This window comes from Pieris rapae, chromosome 17 (genome assembly GCF_905147795.1).
Source record: "Pieris rapae chromosome 17, ilPieRapa1.1, whole genome shotgun sequence".
NCBI classification, from domain to species: Eukaryota; Metazoa; Arthropoda; class Insecta; order Lepidoptera; family Pieridae; genus Pieris; species Pieris rapae.
The window spans coordinates 6,104,948-6,120,191 of NC_059525.1; the positions used below are offsets into that span (position 1 = coordinate 6,104,948).

General features: G+C 30.4%; 1 protein-coding gene across 1 annotated transcript in view; it reads left to right on the forward strand.

Annotated features, from left to right (window-relative positions):
- Positions 1-319: 319 nt before the first annotated feature.
- Positions 320-15,244, forward strand: part of LOC110995258 — a 69,445-nt gene continuing 54,520 nt past the window's right edge. Inside the window, exon 1 of the mRNA XM_045631978.1 lies at positions 320-485. Within this exon, the coding sequence (XP_045487934.1) occupies positions 437-485 (49 nt within the window). The 5' untranslated portion in view covers positions 320-436. The remainder of the gene's footprint in view (positions 486-15,244) is intronic.

The following is a 15,244-nucleotide window of genomic DNA, read 5'->3' on the forward strand; positions in this document are numbered from 1 at the left end:
CTTGGCATTTCATGACTGAATACTGTTTATGCTACCAATAAGTAATAAATAGCTTATTTGGAACTTATCCGGACATTGTGAAACAGGCCCTAATTATAAAAGGTAACTGAACATTTTCACAAAGTCCACTTGAACGAAATCACTCGAGATGAGAGATCGATAGTACTCAATAAGACATATTAAAACAAAGAACTTTTCCGCACGGTTTGAATAATGTTCATTGAAATTATAGGAAAAGTGTCACAGACTACAAAAATCACAATTAACTTTATGAAAATGAAGCACGCCATTTACTAAAGTGACTGGGGATTCTGTGTCACTGGCGCTTCAGTGTTCTCTAAGTCGAGGTATAGGACGGACGCGTCTTGATTTAAATGAATCATGTAGCGATGTTTTGTCAAACGGATTAAATTAAAGTGAATAGTGTGTGTTCAAGATGCATGAAATGTTCACGATTTTTATTCAAATGTTCTTCACTTTTGAGGGTAAGTTTGAAAAGATTTTTCTTTGAAATTATTTGTATATACATTTAGCTTAAATGTATATAATATATAGGAATTATAAATTTGTGAAAGTTTCTTGAAAGTTTTAATTAATTTTTAAATAAAGCCGGGTATTAAAGTTTAGATTGGTTACGATTTACCAAAATTGAAAATTGAAACTTTTGGATTTTGAAATTATCCTTTAATTTTGCGGTTTGTAATTGTTTCATTTAAAAAAATTTAAACTCACACTTAAATTTGATTATTTACAAGAAAAAATTATGTCACTTACTTAAGTTCAGTCAACGAGGTTGAAGGACAACGATTTAAAATATATATTCAGATAAATAGAACGCACACAATCCTCGTTATATAGTGTGTTTGAAGCTAAAAGAATTATTAGTGTGGTGTAGACACATTTCTTAATCTATTTTCCTACTAAAAGAAGATGCGCTCTTGATGTGATGATCTCTATAATATTATATAAAATTCTTGTGTCACAATTTTAGATAAAATTTATTATGTATATTCAGTACGTCTGAGAATCTTTCGAACCACTATGCTATAAGGGGTCCAGCCAGCCTATCCAGCCCAGTAATTATTTTTTTTCTTTTACTGTATTCTGACTTATCATGTATTCACGACATACTCATGACATATGATTCTTACGATGGATATCTCATCATAATTTAAATTAAAGTATATTAATTGAAATATCTTTCTTAGAATCAAACATTTTTTTAATAATATACCTTTTCATATTTAATTGCAGTATTTTTATATTTTACTGTATTACGCACCCTGCGCGTATTAGCTAAACGTTGTAACACAGCATGTATCACTACTTTTAAGCATTGGCTAAGTTTTCTAAATAAATGTACATAGTTTAGAAAATAAAATGTATTCCATTTCCGTCTTCACCTCTTCTCTACAAATAAATAGGGAGTATTATTTTACGCAACCAAACATCCCTATATAATTAGCATCTAAACACTACATATATAATTAGCTTTACATACATTTTACCAAGCATTCATTTTACTCTATTTGGAAAATATTTGAAGTGCGCTGGGCTGTCAGAAATTTTCCCTTTCATTTTTTTATCTCAATCAACTGCCATGACAGAGAGAGAGACTCAGGCTGACTTAAAACCAAATATCAGCCAATTTGCAATATGCACCACTGATTTTATTTCACTCGTATGCTGAAAGCCTTGCTCTTTATATTAAGAATAATTAAATTATTACAATTATTGACGTTTCTTATTTTATTTCTTAAATGAAGGGTTTGAATTGAAATGCTGAAATAACTATCGAAATTGTTCTCGATGTTTTTTTTTATACATCAATAATTTATAGTTTTTTAAATATATTGATTTTGATTTTATAAGAGCGTTTGTGCTCTAAACGTAAAGAAATGACTGCGAAAATTTGTTAATTATCGTTAAATATTATGTATATAGTAATCAATTAAGTTATAACCTTAATATTAATATAAATCTAAACAAAAACTTGTTTTATTAACAGACAATAAATCAGTCAAATTAATAAAGATATGTAGAAAATATTAACGCGATCATTGCTTTTTCTCAATGGATATTATCTAATATTTATGAAAGATATAGACAAAGATACCTAATATACAAATTTTTATATCTTCAGATCCCATGGATATCTAAATAATTGTAATACTTTTAAGTAAGTATCATTAGTACAAACAAAAACTTAGTTACATTACAGTGATTGAAAAGTTATCTGTACTGATAATTTAGTTTTTAGTCTATGTTGCAGTTTATTGCTTAACCAACTTGCGTTTTATTAAAACACACGAAAAAAATTGAGAACACAAGATAGCATAGTGGAATGCATTTGCTAAGATTAAGTTATAGAATAAATAGGATTAATGTTTTACTTAAATAAGTATTGGAATACACAGAAGTTATACAAAAATATATGAAACTTCATTATATGAAAATTTATACCGATGTTTTTTTACAAAAACATTTCTCACTAACACGCTTTTACAAATTATTTGTCGAACATTTTTGGTATTGAAGTACAGGAGTACAGTGATATCATCATTTCTGGCTCGCTTTGCTATTTGTATTTCCTGGTATGTTTGATTTGCAATGAATGACGACAAATCGTATATTCTACGAATCATCGAATTATGATTAATGAGGCTTATTTATTGCGTGCATCAAAGCAAGAATTTTAGTGTTAATATTTGAAAATCATACGAACTATGATGGCACCATATTAACTTTGATATTTGGGTCTCATGTTTGCCAAACCTCTTAATCCTGATTTATAATATTACATTTTAAAAAATTGTGTTGTGATATTTCTAAGACCGTTTTATATTATTATTCGTTTATATAATGTACATGTGTATTTATTTAAACTACGTATTGTTTTAAAGAAATTTCAAAACGGCACCGGAGAGTTTTGCATTAATAACAATATACAAACAGTCATGTTCTCAGATGGCTTGGCTTGAAATCTTCCATTACAATATAATAAATAACGCAAACGTCCTTAACAATTCTTATTCTATCAAAGGTTTTGCCTGTCTTGAAAACCCAGTTCGTCAGTGCCAATGGTCGTCCCTACCATTACTAACTTGTCAAGCCTATTTTATTCTCTCCTGGCAATAAGGCTAAGCCTTTAGTTCTCATCCAACACTACACTTCGAAAGCCTCTAAGGATTTTTCGGTCCGGTGAACGAATAAAAAAAAAAGGTATTTTCCATAAATAAGAACTTCTGAAGTTTCTGAAGAACCGACTCTTGGTAGACGCACTATCATAACGTTTCTGTTTTGCCATATTCTGGTCAGTTTACTTATTGGTACTATAGATGCCCGTCACATCCTCCTTCACTTATGAATGATCTTAAATAAACAAATTTGTCCACAAGTTCAAAGTCCACCATTTCTCCAGAACGTGTGAGGAGTGCAGCCACATCAACTAACATGGCTTTTGTCTTTACACTATTATTAGAAAGACCAACTATTTCACTTACTTGCTGGTGGTAAATAATCCTGTTTACCTTAACAATATCCATTTTTTTTATATAACAGGAGGGGCAAACGAGCCTGCGGGACGCCCATAAAGGCAGTCGTAGCACCCCATAGACACCTATTTTTAGTAGGTGCGTTGCCGGTTTTATAAAATATATCTAAAAGGATTTCTCATTTTTCAAACACGATTTGATTAAATGCTAAGATTAGAATCTGAACTCTTAGAGAAAAGAAGGAACCTTTTTAAAAAGCACAGTTTTACAAAAAACTTAATATAATATTGCTTCATAATATGTGCTACTTATATTATATATTACACTTAATTAAATAATAAATAAGAAAGTTACCGCGTTCGTAGGGTGAAAAAAAACATATAAATGCAAGACTTAGAAGACGTCAGGCATAAAATCAGGTTATCAGCTACTTACCTATAAAAACGAATAATAATAAAAAGGACACACCAATCTACGGACTGGCCTTAATCCAGACATTGAAATGTTGTAAATAGAGTAATTTAGTATGTATTATATTGTTATTTATATACGGGTTAGTAACCGATGAGATACTATTACCGAAATGCGGACTTGGAGCTCGTAAAGCACGCGAACACGTAAAAAAAGAATTTGAAACAAAAGATGGCGCCTTTGATTGTACTTATTGGTTGACAGCATGTCAGTCCAATGCGCGCAGACATGCGATATGATACATTACAAATTACACAACACCGCCGCTTTTGTTTTTAAAATTAAATTGTTTACTTAATTTGTAACAATGTGTCTTTATGAGTTTTTTAGCTGATATTTAGTCATAGGAAATTTATTACCTTAGTTAAACCTTAGTGCGGTAACAAATAATATGGACTTCTAATGCATTTTCTGACAGAGTTGGTGGTAATATAACTTAGGTCAGTGGATTTAACTAACTTTCAAGCAATGTTTTGTTTATGCAGTAATATTGTATGCGACTTCATGTCATTCTTTACTGTATTTATTTTCATAAATGTAGTGTTTAATTGACCTCTTGCGCGCATTAATTTATGTAAATGTAATTAATAACTGAAGATTTAGTAACGAAAGTGAATAATAAATAAAAGACCATATGTAGCAAACACATTTACATAAAAAATGTAAATATTTATAAATACGCGGCAAAATAAAAGGCTTATAGAATATTAAATGAATGGAATATGGGTTTTCAGCCATTTACGTGGAATAAATATTTCTTATTGTATTTTGAATTTTAGATATTTATGGTTTTGTTACATTCGTTTTGAATACTATTTCTAAACCAATAATGATAAGTAAGTAATACAAAAATTAGCCTAAAAAAATCGAACAAAGATAGAAGAAAAGTTAAGCTAAAATCAACAAAATCAATGTATGTTGCCTGGATGAAATCACTCGAAAGCGATAAGGCAACGAAGTTTTAGTAAATAAATAAATTATTGCACCCTTTTTTTTTCGTCTCTATATTTAAAATTTTGTTAACGCTAAGATAAAAAGAGACAGATGAGTCTAAAAAAAGAGAAAAATATGAAAATCGGAATATCGTACGATCAGTCTTATGAGCAACGCAAAAATAAATAAAAACGATGCCAAAGAAGCCTACGGAATAGGTATTAAAGGTAGCTCCCGCAGCCCATAGATACGTCAGTGGGTTCTTTTAAGAGAGGATATTTTTTTTAATATTCGCATACAAACGAAAAGCAAATAGTTGAGTGTTTAATTTAATAACGTTCGAAAGATGAAAACTTTGGTATATCTGATACCTGTAATTAAAATAACAAAGGCACATTATATAACTATGACATTATATAGTTTGTAACTTGAGCTCATTTATATAGTCTCGGCAAGTTGAGCTAGGAGTACCGAAGCGGAGAGCCGGCTGGCTTTGTTTAAACAACTTCTATTGGTTAGATCGCTTACAATTGTATTGTAGAAAAATATTTTTTCTTGCCTGAAATATATGTAGAAATTTGAAAGTTCTAGAAGAGAAAAACTGAAAAAATCTTTTTCCTTTTGATGATTTCATTCTATGCTCTTCCTGACTAAAACTCTAACTAAAAATGAATTGCGTTTCTCATATATATTCTGGAAATTTCCTACCCCGTTATCGGATTTTCTTGGAAAGTCTTTTAAAATCTGCGCTATAGGAGTCTTATCCTATTGTCTACCTATTTTCCATAAATCAACACATAAGAAGAATTTATATAAAAAATATGTCACTGTTGTTTGATAAAATTTATTATAGGCGAGTAGGCTTGGCTCATGATTAAAATTATAATGACAATTAAAAAATCTTAACTAAAACGTGTCATGTCCTGTAATCTCGGGGTTACTAACAATAAACAATAAAGTGCCCAATTTTAATTCAGGAAAATTCTAAGCAATAATATCGTGCTTATAATGATCATGGTACTGACTTCTTTCTTCACGAATATTCTTTAATGTATAAGTATTACAAATAAATGTTTAATTAAAACAGTTCCGTTCAATACCATCCTTCTTGAGTCTCAAGATCGAATTCAAATACTGGCAGTAATTTCGCTCCAATAGATCGGAACATTATGAGATTCATCAATACAATTTGCAATTCAGCTAAGTTTTTAACTAATTATGGTAACTAGACGTCCTTGTTGAAAATAGTCAATGTTTTAATTATTTAATACTAAAAAGTTTATTTTATTTGACTGATTCTAAATAAAGATATAGTGTTCATAATTCCGAAGGCTTACATTAAAACGATTACCTTTGGTTAGTGTTAAATTTAGCATGAGTTCGTTTGTGACTGAGAAGTGGGCGACTTGAAAAAAAATCAAACTTATTAATTTGTTGAGTAATATACTTTTAGTAATCAAAAATCAGATACTAATAATTTATAATTTTATTTCATGTTGAATTCTATGAACGTTTAAAATTTTATGTTGTGGAATATTTCGAAATTTCATTCAAGAACAGAATCCAAGTAATTACTTTTCAGTTTAATTGGATGTTAATTAATTTAATAAATTCGAAAATAAATTTAACTTATGATATTGTTTTGGCACAGTTTAAATTTATTCATGTAGGTAACATACTGTACACTTATGAACGTCAAAAAAGAAATATACATTAAATGCTTCTAATTTAAATATGCTAAACCATTGTTCTCTTAGAAGAATGAAACATTCTAATAAACCCCTTCAATCGGTGGTAGGATCATAAGTTTCATCAGCAGTATGCTCCAATTGCGCTCAAATCTTGCAAGTTAGAGCATCTGGAATTCAATAGATCATTTCAACTCTAACAAAGTTCTGGACCGAGATTCTTTTACTGAATTGAAGTTTAAAAACTGAAGTTAAAGTGGTTTTTTGCTTTAATTTGAGGTCATGGAAATCTTAATTCCTTAGTTGAATAAAAACTGAGTCTAAATCGTAGGGAAACATTAATATGTTTGTTTCCTTACGATTTGTGATACGGGATATATGTATTTAAATTGTTTGACTATATTTTTGCAAAGAAATATCGAAAAAAACTTATAATAAGCCCTATAAGTTTTTTTCTTCTTCCTTCATTATGACTTTTGGAAATTTGACTCGCATTGTTGGATGTACTTTTTTATGTTTCTTATGTACGGTTATACTTATCGTTACAATACGAGGGACAAACACATTTTCCACAATTGAGTGTATAATCGGGTATAAGGTTCCCATCTAAATTTTTATTTTTGAATTAATTAAAATCAGCGTCCTTTACTTGATGTTTTCTTCTCATTCGGTACGCTCTTGCCAGAGCGGTCGTGATCGCTATGTGGTAGAAGGCGCAGATGTGATGCGCTTCACGACGCTCCGCCACCGCTGCCTATTGGAGGTCATCCTGCTGCACTGATTCAGTGTTTCTCCTACGGCGGACTTAATCTGATCAGTCCAGCGTGTAGGTGACCTGCCGCGCGGTCTAGCGCCTTCCACCTGCCCCTGGACGACAAGGCGTTCTAAGGACTGATCGCCACGCCGAGATACGTGACCGAAGAGAAGAGAAGAAGACTTGATGTGATAGCGTACCAATTCTTATAAGAACGGCTATGCCGTCTGGGCGAGTGATTGTTCACATTCAGTATTACTCAATTACAGGTAGATTGTTTGCATCCTGTTCTTTAAATATAATCTTTTTTAATATTATAAAGTTGAATCATCTTTACTAATATTATAAAGTTGAATAGCTTGGTCGTAGTTACTTTAGATGGTAAACTCCAGTGGTCTTTTTTTTTGACGTTCATAAGTGTACATTCTGTTACCTAAATGAATAAATGAATTTTTCTTTCTTTCTTTCTTACTTTCGGGAACTACAACTTCCAATTGAAATATTATTATTACTTATTACTTACTTATTTTCTTCAATAGTATCTTATGATAATGATCTGATTGTACGTGTTCGCTGGTGTAGAGGCTGGCTATCTTTCATTCAGGTTTCCTTTTATAGAGTCTCTCACATACACTTCCAAATGTTAAAATCTTAGTTTAATCATGATATGTATGTATATGTGAAAGACGAAACAAAGATTTTTTATTATTTGTGTTGTTACCCAGAAAGGATGTTAAGCTACGAATTGAATAACGCGGGTGCAGCTATGTTCCAGTTAATTATAATTTACGAAACAGACCACAACTTTATCAGAAATATTTATTTTGACATTATATATGAAGTCATCATATATAATGTCAAAAGTCAGGTATTAATGTACATAAATCAAATAGCGCCACGTATGTAAACACAGTTCCACGTATGTTTATTTTTATATAATGGAAAGAGTTTAATGAAATGGTAGCAGAACTTTGCATTATTAAAATAAATCGTGTATGAAGTCACCAAATATAAGCTTAAACAAGCCTTTGATTTTTTTCGGGCAATATGCAAATTTCATGTTTGAATATCCATGACGTACTTATGGATACCTGCGGCGCTGTTGCTGAGCCAGTAGGATTTTATATCCTTAGTAGCGACCCGCCCCGGCTTCGTACGGGTGCAATGCTGATACTAAATACACTACAGAAAATCTGTGAACGTTGTATATAAAAATGTGGGTTATCCATAAGAGATAAACATATACCATCACGGACTTTTCTGTAGACCTTTTCAATGTGTACAATAATTAGTGCATTATTTTGATAAAACTCGTAGGGTTCAGCCTGCGTTTGCAATGTAAGCGGAAAAAATGTAATTATTTACGACATCACATTAGAAACCTCAAAAATAACAGTACTTTTCCACTATTTAATGGATGTTATTATACATATAAACCTTCCTCTTTAATCACTCTATCTATTAAAAAAAACCGCATCAAAATCCGTTGCGTAGTTTCAAAGATTTAAGCATACAAAGGGACATAGGGACAGAGAAAGCGACTTTGTTTTATAATATGTAGTGATTTGTTGTTGTGTATAAATTGGTAAATTCAAATATAATGTACTTAACGAAATACATAAGATAGCGGATATTAATTGTCCGTTGAGTGAGCTGGCAAAAGTAATATTGATTGTTAGCTCCTACAGTTAGTAAATTTCTTGTATTTTAAGTTAATTAATTTTAAAGTTTGTTTTTTTGTGTTTCGCCTGTAAAGTGTATTATAATTGTTCATACGTGTTAATTAAGGGTAACCTTTAAAAGAGTGTTGTTATAAATAAATATTTGAAAGACGTTAATGTCGAAGTTTTTAACGGGGCTTCTACCATTCTAAACAATTAAGCTTATATTGCTTAAGTATAAGTGTTAAGCAGACTTAAGACCACACATTAGAAATATTAAAATATATAATCAGTGGCGGTACAACCTTTTTATGTTTAGATTTATGTATCGGTTTCATACTAATTTGTCAATCGGCTAGCAGGTGATCAGCCACCTATGCCTGACACACGCAGTCGGGATTTTGGGTCTAATGTTAGCTGGCTTTGATATTTTCCTTTACCGTTTAAGCAAATTTTAAATGCGCTAGTAGTAGTTGTAGTTGTATGCAGCCGGGGAATGAACCTACGACCTCAGAGAGTCACACGCTGAAGCCACTAGACCAGCACTGACTGCTCTTTATAAAGCTTAGATATTTATACATCAAGTTACGAAATTATATATACACGATAAGCCGTATCTCACTAAAATGTGGTGGCTCACTCTCGCATTGTCATGGGATCAACAATTTTATGCTTATACATTTATCAATAATGGAATTAGACTTTATTAAAATTGCAGATAAACTTTATGATTTTTCCATCGTTCGAATTAAATTACGATATTTAATAACATCATAAATCGTAAAATACGATGGAAAGCGAACATAATGAGATATTTCAAAATGGCTGTGAAAAAAATAAACTATTTAACCAAAGGTTAAAACCATACATACTACTTTACATCGACTCGGCTAATTGGGCTGTGTATTGCACTTTATGCTTGGGTAATTAGGAAAACGTGAAAACACGTATAACATTTCCATTTTTTCTCTTTGTTGTTTACGATTAATTAACTGTGTTTAGTCAAAATATGTTCTGAAAATATGTTCGGTATTTGTTGATGCAGAAAAGTAATAGGAATAAATTTCCTAATTGTCAGGTCCCATGTCTATTTTAAATTACTCTTGAAATAGTTAAGACATTTTGCAATCAGTATTTAACTACTACAAGATATTTAAAATTATATTAAATATAATTTAATTGTCTCTTCCGACGACTTTAATGCTGCTAATCATGTAATATATATAATGTGGATATCAATTATTTTAGTGAAAAGTTAAAATCATAAAAATTTAGTTAATTTAAGTCCTCTTACGACATAAAGTTCAATTATTCCTAAGAAATAAAAAAAACCGACGCATGGACGCCGCCAATTTGATAATATAAAAATCGTTTAATGTATGTGAGAAATGATTATACTCACACTGCGATGTAGTCTTTCCGTACGCCGACGACGCACGATGCCATTGTCGATATTCAAATAACAGATGGGAAAAATGTTTCTATTTATGTAAGTAATAGTTTCGGCTAAAATATATGCAATATATTTAATAAGAAATAATTACACAAAAATTTTAACCGCGGCAAACAAATTTATATATACAAAAGGTGACTATTGTTATTAATACCACAAGAGCAGCTATATAATTTTATTGAAAATATAAATACATGCGAGCCTACACGCACCGTAATTTATCGAAAAATAAATATAATTTGTATTCAGGTTACGTTTGAAGTCGGCCTTTATCACAGCTACAAGTGACGCGAAATTATAATAATTCGTTTAAATACGGTCCTGAAATAGGGTTGTCGCGGAAATAAAATTTGATTTTGTAAATCTACATAAATTACGGCTTCGAGGAAATATTGTTTTGTTGGCTAAGATTTTGTTGTTCGTCGTTTTAGTATTTGAATCTTACTTTTTACTAAAAGATTTATTAAATAATGTTGATAGGTCTACATTTTCTTTAGTAGCTTAATGAATATTGGTCTTTTCAATCCAATTGTATAAAACAATTTCATTTCAATCAATCTTGTGAGAAATCATGGTCATACCAGATTTGTTTAACTGTCGCAATCTTATAAAATACTTAGAAATTTTTAAAATGACAACTGACAAGTTTTGATTAGGTTGGTCTATTAATATGAATATAAAATAAATAATTTTGTATATACATATATCTTAAGTACCTACCCTCTTAGTTGCAGACTTATTTTTTAAAGTGTATATTTTCTTTATCAAATGAGACCAGCTTCATCTTAAGACGGCTTTACAAGTCGATCGGTAACAAAGAGGCTCGGTTTCAATAAGTAATCAATCAATTCAAATCGCGATCAACGTTTGAATGACTTCTTGTGGAAAGACATTTTTATACAATCTTTTGGAATATTATTATCGAGAGATGGTGTAAGTTAGAACATGAATTAATAAATTACATTTGAAATTTATACAATATAGAGTAAAATATATTTAGGTGCTCTCAAGTAGATAAGATAATATAAATAATGTAAAAATATGTGAAATATCTGAAATATAATGTTCTATGGATTTTATAAATTGCTATATTGTGACAGCCCTACCCAAAATTATTCACAAGACAGTATTGGAATTTTAATTAAGTTGAAAATTATTTAATGACCTTAATTTAACATGGAAAATCACATTAGAATATTAGTATTACTAATGTAATGGTAATTTTAACTTTCTTTTAATTTTTTTTTGTCTTTACCTTTTCTAATGTAATAGAGAGTTGTTTTTCTTGGCACATACAATGCTTAAGTCTAAAGTACAAATACCGCGAAAGTATTACATACAAGACTCGTCTTATGCATTTGTGTCTATTGAAATTGCCTGAAGTTTCTGAGGTCCTGTCTCCCAGTCCAAACACAATCAATGGAAACGCATCATTGTTTGATCTTATATTCTTTAGAAATCTTCTTTTGTTTACACATTCTACTTTTACTGATATATGATGGGTGTGATAGATCTGGATCAAAATATTTTACATTTTATTGTATAATCTTTGCTTAATGAAGTCTAGTCAAAAACACTATGTCATTATCGCATAGTGTTTTTGACTTGTAGATCTTACTTACTTACTAATCTATAAAAGGAGGTTGGAGTACAGGTATAAAAGTGCGTGTCAGTGTGACCATAGAAACGTGGCTACACAGCCAAGTTTATAGTAGACAGTACTTTGTAGAACTTTCTTAGTTAAGAATAAGAATATAGGATTATTGTAGCTCAAAAAATTATCCAAGATTAGGCGTGAGAGGCATAGACAAACGAAATACCTTGGAAGGATTGTCTTTTTACCATAGCAAACAAAGGTTTAAAATACGAGTGCGTTCGAAATTTAAATAAATATCTCAAAAGTGTTTTGTTTTTTCCACATCCATCATTTATCAGGAATCCATTAAGCAATTGAAAGCGCTGGCGTCACGGGAAGGATTAAGTATTAAAGATTAATAGAAAATTCGCAGATAAGAGTTTAAGCAGGGTTGCGACATTCACTTTATCTTAACTATAAATTATTGAATTTTCCTTTTTTAAAAATTGGATTTCGTCAACAGTAAAAAAGAAAAACCAAAAAATAGGAAAAATAAAAAAACAAGTGATATGGCAAAAGAATGCTAAAGTGGGGGTGTTAGATGCTTCATTTTGTACAATATGACATTTTACTAGACTTGTCGATTTTTGGATTTATAAAATCCATAATATTTTTTAACAATTATATTAAGAATTACTGATAATAATTTTTTACCGCTTGACTGAAGGAAAGTATTAGTTATATACAATTTAAAAAAAAAAGTTATATAATACATTAAATTAAACATTATTTAACAACAACAACAAACAATATTTGCTAAATTGTAATACATTTTAATAATAATCGTACATTAGTAGCTTCATAGGAATACAGTTTCGTTCTAAAATATTTGATGTATATCACATACATGCTTCCTAAATATATTGCTAAAGTCTTTCAGACAAACGTTATTGAAGATTTATCAATTCAATAGATCTTTTGAATATTATACTAGAGTTTAAAACGCGAGTAATTCATGCTCTTTTCTAAATAAAACTGAAGTTTAAATAAATTTCCGATAATATATCTCTTTCATTTGATCGAGAATCTAATTTATCTAGATATTATATTTGGCAGCAGATAAATCTTGCAAACTAGAAACTATATATTACCTTTAGTATTGGAAGCCGTATTCAGCTGCTGCGTAGCTGCCTCTACTTAGCTTCGTAAGAACAATACGATATTTGGTACATGTTACGCACTATACAGAATTTTCACGGTAATTCAAATCTTGTAATTAAAATAAAAAAAAACATAATAATAAAAAGTTTCTTTATTTGACCCAAAACAAATACCACATTACATATGTTACCAATGAAATATGTTTAACTACTAATACTTAACTATAAAAAATATTGTTAGCGATAAGTATCTGAGGAATTGTAATACGAGATATACCAAAATATATAAAGTTAAGTATAACAATAATAATATAATCCTTTTATTTCAGATACTTTTATACTTTAAAATAAAAAATAAATCAGTGGCACCATATCCTTTTTAGGTATGAGCCTCAGATTTCTGTATCTATTTCATGATCATCTGTTAATCTAATAGGCAAGTAGGTGATCTGCCTTCTGTGCCTGACGCACGCCGTTGACTTTTTGGGTCTAAGATAAAACGATTTCTCACGATGTTTTCATTCACTGTTCGAGCGAATGTTAAATGCCCACATAGAAAGAGTCTAGTGGTGCATAGCCGGGGATCGAACCTATGACCTCAGGAATGAGTGTTGCAAGCTGAAACCAGGCCAACACTGCTACTTTTACAATTTCATGCATTTATATTTCTATCTCATTCATTTGTGTGAGTGGCGACGGCCACTCTGCCACTCTCTGCCATGTACCACCTGCTGTTTCTTTAATTTGATGCAGTACAGTTAACTATATGAACAGATAAATCATTTCAAAATTATCATCATAAAAACAAAATATGGTCAGTGTCACCCGTTGAATCATTAGAAGGATAGCGTAAAAGTTTTACGAGTATGTTAAATTACCAGACGAAGTATTAAGTAAATAGTCCTAAACTTGCTTATGTTGTGGCAGCAAACGTCAAATAACCCGCCAAAACAATTTCCTCTAAATATACCGTATGTTTTAAACCATTCGGAAGTCGCTATCATCGATTCGGTTGGTTGGTGAGCGTCCAAACCACTTAATTTCCTGGCTGAAAGCAATTTTTATGAAACGGGCAAGTGAATATAGAATAACGAGTGGTTGGAATCGCCAAACGGCGCTTACAATATTGACAACGTGTTTGCCAAAAGTTATCGCGCTGAACTTAGTTCTCATTAAAAGTTGACTGCTTTAAATGTTAGATGGCGTAATTAACAATTCAGGTTAATGTTATTTGGAAGATATTAAGTTTTAATGCCTTAATTTTGAATATGAAAATCTGTTCGTGTTTTTGTTCAGGGCTTTGTAATTAATTCAAACAATGAAACAGCCTAGTACATGTTATGTGTTGACGTAACATTATTAAACAACCATCAACTACTACCAACTAATAACATTGTTGTCTTATATTTTCAACTCCCAAAACTGTATACAAGCTAACAACTAGTTATCACTACTTTGATTATGCGGATAAATTACTGTAAATATGTTGAATATGATATTTTATTAGGCTATTTCAAAAATATATTATTTGACGCTAAAATATTATAATACTATTGCACTATTCACTTTCAATTAAATAATGAAAGATAAAGAAAGGGGCCAATGATTACAAGTTAATACAGGTTTAATTAAGTGTTATTAAGTGTTATAAGTAGTAAGGTATTTATTTGTGTTCATTGGGTTAGAACAAATTTTTGATAAATAATCTATACATATTGACGGAAATATGTCAAACAAAGAGTATTAACTTGGTAAATATCTTAATATATATAATAAATATTGTTACAAGGTAAGGCCCCAATGAATGTTGATCTTTAGCGTTAATATTAGTCCGCACTAAACTGGTTAACTGTTCCGGATGAGCAATTAGGTCAGGAAGAGCTTTGAAATGTTACAGTTATAAAAAAGGCTCAAAACTCTTTGATAATGAGGATCTTTACATTTCTTATGTAAAATGTCTAATTGGAGATTTCAAATTTTATGTAATGCTTTCAGCTTGTAAATATGGAAAATGAAAAGGTAAAGACTGCGATTTCCTTAAAAATTATTCTCTA